Below are 10,025 nucleotides of genomic sequence, written 5' to 3' on the forward strand. Positions count from 1 at the left end.
CAGGAAAGCTGACGTTTCAGGTCTAGACCCTTCTTCAGAAATGAAATGAAATGAATCATTTCTGAAGAAGGGTCTAGACCTGAAACGTCAGCTTTCCTGCTCCTCTGATGCTGCTTGGCCTGCTGTGTTCATCCAGCTCTACTCTTTGTTATCTCAGATTCTCCAGCATCTGCAGTTCCTCCTATCTCTGAAACAGTATGACCCTTGAAGCCCACTGTATTCAGTGACATTTGTTTATTTTTCTTGTTTGTGGGTTTTTTAAGTTATGTGAGCCTGAAGGTTTGGAAATGGCTGTTAATGTTCTCTGGGTGGGGCAAGTCCTAAATCTGAATGTCAAGATCAATGAGTACCAGCAACCACAACTGTGCCCCTGTGAACAGGGGCATTGATTTAAAAGTTGTCAAGTGTATGCACTTGTATGACCCACGAAAGTACAAATCCCTGGATGATTGGTATTAATCAGCTTGCACCATTTGAGAGAGTAGTTTTGCTGCTACGATATTCCATCACAATATTGCAAATTTGGGGATGAGAGAGAATTAATGTTAATGAGGCAGTGGTAGAGAACATTTAAGTGTACCACTTGTACACCGTCTAAACACTGTGAGCAGACCTTCTAGCACTCTCAGCTTAATTTTGCATAAAGTGATTTCCTGATATATGGGAATCTCCCGGTTCTCTTAACATGAGGATGTGAGGTAATTGTCTGTTTGTTGATTTCATAAACTTTAGTTGACGTTTTCAATCACTTGTGTTCTGCTAAACCCAATCCTATCAACAGTAAATAATTATATCCTCTCTTCCTCAGGGGTCAAATAATTAACATGCGGTACTTGGCATATTTCGACAAAATACTGAACTTCATAAAAGACAGAATTCTTGTTTATCATGGGTAATTCACGTTTTTTAATCTTGCTGGACATTGCAAGTTAACCTTTCATGCTGTTATTCTATAATCAAAGGAACAACTTTAACATCCACAGTTCAAAAATACTGAGTGCTTGAAGAGATCTGCAACTACCGTGGATGCTTTTATTCACAATACAATATATTTAATGGTGGTTCTGTTGAATGCTTTGGTTTATTTTGACCAGTTTTGTAAGTATTGGAGGGGTTAGGGAGGCAATTTCAGATGTTATAATCCCTGTGAATAGTGATAACTAGGTAACTAATACAATAAACGACAGAAAAGATATACCCCACTCTCCAAACTGGTAACAAAATTGAACATTTCATGTCCAAGTTGTATTTCACTGCTTTTATTCTGCAGCTTTGCATTTTTTACAGGAATCAGAACAACATCACTCCCAGCTTCCCAAGAGTTCACTTCTTCCCAATTTGCCAAGTTCTAGTGTCAAATGACTACCAGAAGGCACTTCTGAGAAGAGGAGCAGTCCCAAACTGAATAGTAGCAGTAAGGTCTGCTCTGGTGGTTCTTTCTCCTCAAGCCCCTCTTCCCCCACCCTCCCAAACCATGCCAGGGTATATCTTCCTGATTCCTTGGATTGCCACGGGATGCATTTCTTTGACCAGAGACCATCTCGTCTCCTGAATTTCTGCTTGGTGATTCAGAGAGAATCATACTGCTGACCATACAGTGGCAGCCTTTGAGTTTCTTTCTTCTCCTTTATTTTCTTTTTTGGCCAAAAACTTGAAGATTGAAATTCCATCCACAGTTAGTCCAGTTGGGTTTACGTTATTTACAGATGTGAATATTTTGTATTTTTCTCTCTTGTCCTCCCTGAATCTGTGGTAACAAGGCACCTAGGCTTGATGTCAGGCAGATCTTGAAGTGGATTGCATGACCCTATTCATTACTTTTTTCTACTTGGAATTAGACAGACAATCTCATTGCACTATCATCTCAAAAAAAACTTCCAATCATAACACATGTTTCCTGTAAGCTGGAGGCATGACAGTAATAGGAAGCAAGGGAAGAAGTTTTTATTCTGAATGTTTGCCCAAATGATATGGGGCAGGTTAGATGAACCAGATAGTCTTTTCCTGTTCTGCAATTTTATATTTCTTGTAGTTTTTCAATTGTGTATGAAAAGGAGTAAGAGAAATAAGGTAAATTTGACTTCATTTACAATTAAGAGACCTTTCTAAACATGAAAGTAACTTTTCCCTCCTCTCCTCTAGTACTAATAATCCCAAAGGCCTTTCTGAAGTGAGAGATGCCCTGGAGAAAGTGAAAAAAATCGAGGACCTCCTTCCAATTATGAAAGTAAATTCACCATAGAAACTCTCCTCACATTTTTAAAGAATATTTTTATTATTATTTCAGAGCTGGTATCTTTAGTTATTGATGTTAAGATTGCATTTTCACTTCTGTTGTCTGGGTTTGAATGAACCTTTGTAGGCAAGATGAGTGATGTTACATGTTGTTGACCCTAGTTTAATTCAGGTCCCATGAACTGGATTTTAAAACTTGCGCTTTTAGATACGGTAGGACCTAAGAGTCTGCTGTTGGGATAAGGGAGCTGGATTTCCAAATAGTCGTAGTACAGAATCTGAGTATTGTTTTTTTTAAAAAAAAAGACACATTTTATCTTGTGCTGCAGGACATTTGCAAAAATACCAGTGTACAACATTTTCAATTCACTTGCCAACCAATCAGCACTGTCTTCTGATACAGGATAAAATATTGTTCCCACTTTAACTTGGTTTTTCTTGTGAATGTCTTGATGAATGCAAGGTGAAAAAACTTCCACAAACTGTTCTTTTTTATCTAATACTCTAACTAAATTTGGTAGTGTAAATGCTGGTGTTCTAAAATCTGAAAGAGACAACACCAGTATAAATTCAACTCTTAATTCATAGCACAGAGACCTGCCTGAATTGGCACAGATTTTATGAACTTTTTTTCTGACTTTGCTAATTTTTTCAAGAAAACCCCACAAAATTGGTAATTTGGGGACAGAGTTGGACCAAACAAGGCTGAAGAGAACAAATTACATTTTTAATTTGTATCAGTTGACTGTCTCGGGAAATTCTTAAAGAATTGTCTTTCCAGTAATCTCAAATTGTGAGGAGATGGAACTTTATTGTTTGCTTAAAATTTTGCTAAGCTATGTTGTAGAATATGGACATAGCCAGTGTTTTGATATACCATTGCGTGTTCTTTAAATCTTTAATGTGGCAAGATGGTTTGATCAACTGATAACACTTGTATGAACATATTGCAGCAATGTGACATTCGTATAGTTCAGTACCATGCTAGACAATGGAATTTATTAAATGAGACACTGGTAGATTTCTGCTTATGGTAACCAATTCTAGTGAAATTAATGTTCTTTGAGAAAGTAGATGTGTATTCGAAAGGGGACATAGTTTTAGAAATAAGAGTCGATCGTTTCAGACTGAGCTGAGAAATTTCTTAGAATCATGAATCTTTGGAATTATCTGCCCCAGATGGTTGTGGTTGTTTCATCATTGAGTATTTTTGAACTCAATGTCAATACGTTTTTGGTCCCATGGGATATGGGGAGCAGATGAGAAAGTGACGTTGAGGTAAACATCGGCTATGATGATAGTGAATGGTGGAAAAGGTTTGAGGGGCCATTAGTTCTTAATTCTTCTGACCGTTAAGTTTATTGGGGAGGAGGGAAGGAATTCCTTGGAGGATACAGATTTTTAAAATTTTGGCAATTTGTTAAGATAGCCATGGGTAATTTTTGTTATTTTCTTTGTTTGGAAGCAGTTCAACAGCAAAACCCGGGATGGGTTCACAGTAAACACAAAGGTGCCCAGTTTAAAACATCAAGGAAAAGAATATGATGGATTTACCATCACCATAACAGGTGACAGGTAGGTTGACCACTATACAGTTGAATAAATAATTAAGGTTTGACTTTGATTCAACTTGCAGTTATTATTGAATAGGGATGGCCTGTCCATAAAGACATAAGGCAAGGAAATAAAGGTATCGAAAGGACAGTGAGACATTAAGATGGAAGAGTTCATGTATCAGAGGAATGGCCTTTGATGGAATCAATGGTATTTCTTCATCTCTAAATTATGTCTTAATGATATTTCTGAAGAGTGAGCTATTGAGACCTGGGTTAAATAAATGCAGTTGGATTGTTGGAAAAAATGGCCCTTGTTTTTTGTTCTGTCAGTAACATGTTTTTAGTCTTAACACAGTTCTTCATGTGCAATACTGCCCAAAATTCAGGACAGATTGGCATGATTGCTCGTAATATAAGGATGAGAATAGCTGGCATAGGGAATGTAGGTGTCAGTCTGGTGAAGAGGTGTATACATTTTTTGAGATTAGGATGGAGGTGTGTTGTTGTAGAATATAGTTTGACATCATGATACTGATGATAATCTTGAGTGCTATGATGAAAGATAAATAATTTATATCTATTAATATTTTTAGAATTTGGATTTCAAAATAGATTTGGTTTATTGCCACTTACCTATGTACAATGAAAAGTTTTGTGTGCAATACAGGCAGATCGTGTCACAAAGATCATAGGGTGATTGAACTGAGACATGGGTATTAGTATTTCTGTGAAGGGATTTCTTATAAAAGGAAACAAAGTCAGAGTGTCGTTCTGGAACAGTGACTAAATACAGCATTTTGTCAGAAATCGAGTGACTACAGAAACCTATGACGTCAATGGAAAGATGTTTATGCTATTGGGTTTGTGACGGGAAGTGTAAACATTTAAGCTTGGTTTTCAGTTCAGAAGAATCTAGGATTGAGCAAGTTGTGTAATTCAGTTCAGAAGACACCGGGGTTGGATTTAAAAGCAAGTTTCGTTTGTCTCCTAGGGGAAGTTTGGGGAATAAGTCACCTTGGAAGGATTTAATTTGTGACATTCCAAATCGAGGTGGTTTGCTTGAAATCTGGATGTTACTATAAATGAGAAAATGTCAACTTTCAGAATTGTGAAAATGTTCATATTGGCAGACTTGGAAAGGACTCATCAAAATTAATGTCTAGTGTCTGTAGCAAAGAAAAAGTAAGGGGTCTTTGGAGTAGGAACCCTAAAGAGTTGAGATACGGGTCCAACTTGTGTGGATTTAAGTGTCTGTCATGAACAGTGTCAAGGAAATAAGTTAAAATTTTGTTTCGCTGTGTGATTTAAGATCATTCTATCTGTATTCTATGTTTACTTTTTTTTTTTGTTTAATAAATTTCTGTTCTGTAGTTACAGAAAATTTGCAGTCTTGTGTGAAAATGTTTCCGTGACTAATCACCATGTTAACTAACTAACTAAAAAACCTGCTAAGCCAAATTTCATTCTTGGATCTGACTTGCTCAGTAGTACCATCAGCTGGGATCATAATAGTGCAAAAAACAATGTGTCCCCTTGCTATCCTTTGAGCTTCAATTTTTTTTCCTAATTGACTTATTCCTTGGGGAAGGAGAAAAATATTGAAATAAGAGTGTGCGTGCTTCTTTGCATTATGTTGTACTGTTGAGATATTGCTTGCAGAAAAAAGGGGGAGAAAAAGCACTTTATGAAAATATTTTTGTCATGATATTCTATGAGATTGTGATTAAGAAGCAAGATGCATACTTTCCCATCAATGTTGTCTATGTCATTTATTTTATGACCAGAGTTGGCAACATGCTGTTTTCTGTGGAAACCCAAACAACAGAGGAACGGACTCGGCAATATCATGATGAAATAGAAGCACTATACAAAGACCTGAGCAGTAAAGGGAAGGCATTGATACTTTCCACTGAGCTTGGGGTAAGAACAAACAATGTTGTTTGTCTTGATATCAGAATTTCTGGAGGCATGACATGTAATCTGAAGATTTTGAGAATATTTCTGATCAATAGTGCATTGGGGGTGATGTTTACTCTCTCAACAATAGGACATAAGTTCCCACTGTCTTAATTGTTCGTTTGTATATGATAACACATCTCAAATTGCAGTCCCTCAAAATAACCATCTTGAAAAGGTTAACATTTTGAATAGGATAATTAAACTACCCATCGTATGTAGTCAGCGGCAAGGTTTTATTCATCAGACATATGGTACCAAAGAAACCGAACACCATCCTAAATAATCACTAAGCCACTTAGATATGTAGAGTTCCTACTTGCCCAATTACATATGGCTGCAGACCATTTTCTGGACTATGTGGGCATGGATGTTAGCGCTAGAAGTTACTAGGTTTCCAGCTACACCTTGTAGCAATGCCAAAGTTGAACTAACCAATACCAGCTAAATTAATTTCAGATAGCTTTGCACAGTCAGAAGCTGAATCCATTCTATGTGTAGGCTTGCAGAGTTGTCTATTGTTGAGTATGAGGAATCCCCTTCTCTCATAAGTCCATCGCTTCAGGTCTTATGATTTTTCTTTAAAAGAATGAGTTTAATTTGAAACGTTACTGGTCTGGTAACAAATGTGAAATATGTGTTAAAGAGGACTTGACACCAAATACATATAAATCTAATTGTATGTCTACAGCAACAACAATTAAATCTTACTGAATGTTCACCTTTTTCATTGATTTTCTATTTGCAGTTTTCTTTACTTTCTAACAGTGACACTATTCAGTTTTATTTGAGGTTTACCTCTGGGTCATTTTTAAAAATTCATTCATGGGATGTGTGTGTCACCGGCTGAACCAGCATTTAGAATGGTGGTGAGCTGCCTTTTAAACTGCTGCAGTTCGTATGTTGTAAGTAGACCCACAATACCTTCAGGGAGGAAGTTTCAGGATTTTGCCCAGCAATACTGAAGGAACAGTGATATATTTCCAAATCAGGATCGTGAATGACTTGGAGGGGAACTTGCAAGTGATGATGTTCCCAGGTATCTGCTGCCCTCTTCCTTCTAGGTGGGAATATTCATGGGTTTGGAAGGTGCTGCCTTAGGGGGTCTGTGGTGCACCTTGTTATAGGCACACATTACTACTACTGAGCATTGGTGGCAGAAGGAGTGGATGCTTGTGGATGTGGTGCCATTCAAGCAGGCTGCTTTGACCTGGATGGTGTCGAGCTTCTCAAGTGTTATTAAAGCTGCACTCAACCAGGCATATATGGAGTATTGCATCCCACTGCTGACTTGCGCCTTGTAGATGGTGGACAGGTTTTGGGGAGTCATTAGGTGACACGCTGTAGGCTTCCTAGCCCCTGATCTGCTCTTGTAGCCACTATTTATATGGTTAGTCCAGGGTTCAGTTTCTGGTCAATGGTTACCACCAGGATGTTGATAGTGGGAGATTCAGTGATGGTAATGCCATTGAATGTGCTGTTATTGGAGATGGTCATTTTCTGGGATTGGCATGGTGTAAATGGTACTTGCCACTCACTAGCCCAAGCTAGTTGTTTTCGGTGCCTAGGTTGATACCAGTGAATTGTCTGGCTTCATTCCTTTTTTTGAGACCTTCTAACAATTGTTACAGCTGAGTGGCCACTTCGGAGGGCACTTAAGAGTCAACCACGTTGCTGTTAGTCTGGAGTCATTTAAAGGCCAGACCAGGTAACGGTGGTGTTTTCCTTCCCAGTGAACATTAATGAACCAGATGGGTTCTTCCAAAAATCTTAATTCCAGAATTTTATCAGATTGAAATTCCATCATCTTCCCTGGTGACATTTGAACCTGGTCCCCAAAACATAGTCACATAGCATGGAAACAGATCCTTCGGTCCAACTAGTCCATGTGGAACATAATGCTAAATTAAACTGGTCCCACCTGCCTGATCCAGACCCATATCCCTCCAGACCTTTCCTATTCATAGATTATTAGTCCACCGATCATACAGCTTTGCTATCACCTCGCATTTTTTTGAATAAAAGTATTTAAAATGGGAATATTACTTTTAAATCATGCAACTTTAGTAGTGTAGGCCATTGGAAAACATTATCTTGTAATAAACCAATAGACCAGACTCCTACGTACCCTAAACAAGCGAAAGCAAGTGCTCGAGAAACTCGGCAGGTCTGGCAATATTTGTGAAGAGAAAACAAAGTTAACATTGAGTCCAGTGAACCTTCTTCAGAAATCTATGGACCTTAGAGTGGTGGGTGTGCTGAATAGAGGTGAAGGAAGGAGAGTTTAAATCACTTCAAAATTACTCTCAAGTATGTCTGAACAGCTTATTTAATATATTAAAAATGTGTTTACATTGTGTGGGCAACACTGATTTGTCCAGCATTTATTGCCCATTGCTGATTGCCCTTGAGAAGGTGTGGTGAGCCACCTTCTTGAACTGCTGCAGTCTATGGGGGATAGAAATGCCTACAGCACTGTTTTTAAAAAAAAAAAGAGACCTAGAATCGAGTTGTTCACCCTCTGTGCCGATTAAAAGTGTTCTGTGTCTTCTCTGTCTTTAATCGGTTAAGAACTGTCTCTTCAGAAATAAATGTTTGTTTTATTTTCTCTTTTGAACCAGGAAACAGATGCTGTGTGCAACCTTATCCTTTCTTTGGTGTATTACTTTTACAATCTAATGCCTCTGTCAAGAGGATCCAGGTTAGTAGAGTATAATATTTTTCTTTTAAATGCGCTAAAGGAGAAAGTAACTCCATAAGTACGTACCTTGAAGTGTAGGCATAGGTCAACTTTGATCTCTCATCCCTGCACCACAATGTGACCAGTTCAGATTTTGCACCAATGACCTGAGCTCAGAAGTTTAGTCTGATACTACCAGTGCAGTCTTGAAGGAGTGCTGCACTGCTTGAAGTACCATCTTTTGAATGTGATGTTAAATTGAAGCCCCATCTGCCTCTTGTGATTGAAAGATTTGATGAAGTAAAGCAGAAATTATTCTGGCCAATGTTTATCTCTCAATTAATAACAAAGCAGCACCTTTCAAATTCCCAATCCTTCTAAGGATAAGGGCAGCAGATAGATGGGAGTACCATGACCTGCATGTTCACTATCCTGACTTTATAACTACATTGTCATTGCTGATCAAAAGCCTGGAATTTCTGCCTAAAAGTAACATGGGTGTACCTACACCACATGGACTGCAGCAGTTCAAGAAGCCAGATTCTCAAGGGCAATTGGGGATGGACATTAAATGCTAGCCTAGTTTGTGAGGCCCAATTCCTATGGAATAAAAAGGAAATATCTGGCCATGTCACATTTCTGTTTCTGGAACATATTGGTGTGTAAATTGGCTGCCCACATTTTTTACAAAATAATTCAAAATGACTCCTTTAGAAATACTGAATTTTCGGTAAATGCTTTGAGACATCCCGTATAATTAGTAAATTTTGAGGGAACAGACTTGCATTTACAAAGTGGTTTGTTTGTCAGATATAGTAGGAACTGCAGATGCTGGAAAATCTGAGATAACAAGGTGTAGCGCTGGGTGAACACAGCAGGCCAAGCAGCATCATAGGAGCAGGAAGGCTGACGTTTCGCGTCTAGACCCTTAATCAGAAATGGGGGAGGGGAAGGGGGTTCTGAAATAAATAAGGAGAGAGGGGGAGGCGGATAGAAGATGGATAGAGGAGAAGATAGGTGGAGAGGAAACAGACAGGTCAAAGAGGCGGGGATGGAGCCAGTAAAGGTGAGTGTAGGTAGGGAGGAGATAGGTCAGTCCAGGGAGGACGGACAGGTCAAAGGGGCGGGATGAGGTTAGTAGGTAGGAAATGGGGGTGGGGCTTGAGTTGGGAGGAGGGGATAGGTGGGAGGAAGGACAGGTTAGGGAGGCGGGGACAAGCTGGGCTGGTTTTGGGATGCGGTAGGGGGAGGGGAGATTTTGAAGCTTGTGAAGTCCACATTGATACCATTGGGCTGCAGGGTTCCCAAGCAGAATATGAGTTGCTGTTCCTGTAACCTTCGGGTGGCATCGTTGTGGCACTGCAGGAGGCCCAGGATGGACATGTCGTCTGAGGAATGGGAGGGGGAGTTGAAATGGTTCGCAACTGGGAGGTGCAGTTGTTTATTGCGAACCGAGCTTAGGTGTTCTGCAAAGCGGTCCCCAAGCCTCCGCTTGGTTTCCCCGATGTAGAGGAGGCCACAACGGGTACAGCGGATGCAGTATACCACATTAGCAGATGTGCAGGTGAACATCTGCTTGATGTGGAAAGTCTTCTTGG

General features: G+C 39.3%; 1 protein-coding gene across 1 annotated transcript in view; it reads left to right on the forward strand.

Moving 5' to 3' along the window:
* Positions 1-10,025, forward strand: part of ttc13 (tetratricopeptide repeat domain 13) — a 59,414-nt gene that overhangs the window by 43,884 nt on the left and 5,505 nt on the right. Inside the window, exons 13-17 of the mRNA XM_048601371.1 lie at positions 789-892; positions 2,143-2,227; positions 3,704-3,810; positions 5,576-5,711; positions 8,369-8,448. Coding sequence (XP_048457328.1) covers positions 789-892; positions 2,143-2,227; positions 3,704-3,810; positions 5,576-5,711; positions 8,369-8,448 — 512 coding nt within the window. The remainder of the gene's footprint in view (positions 1-788; positions 893-2,142; positions 2,228-3,703; positions 3,811-5,575; positions 5,712-8,368; positions 8,449-10,025) is intronic.

The sequence above is a fragment of the Rhincodon typus genome, chromosome 9 (genome assembly GCF_021869965.1).
Source record: "Rhincodon typus isolate 14 chromosome 9, sRhiTyp1.1, whole genome shotgun sequence".
Lineage (NCBI taxonomy): Eukaryota > Metazoa > Chordata > Chondrichthyes > Orectolobiformes > Rhincodontidae > Rhincodon > Rhincodon typus.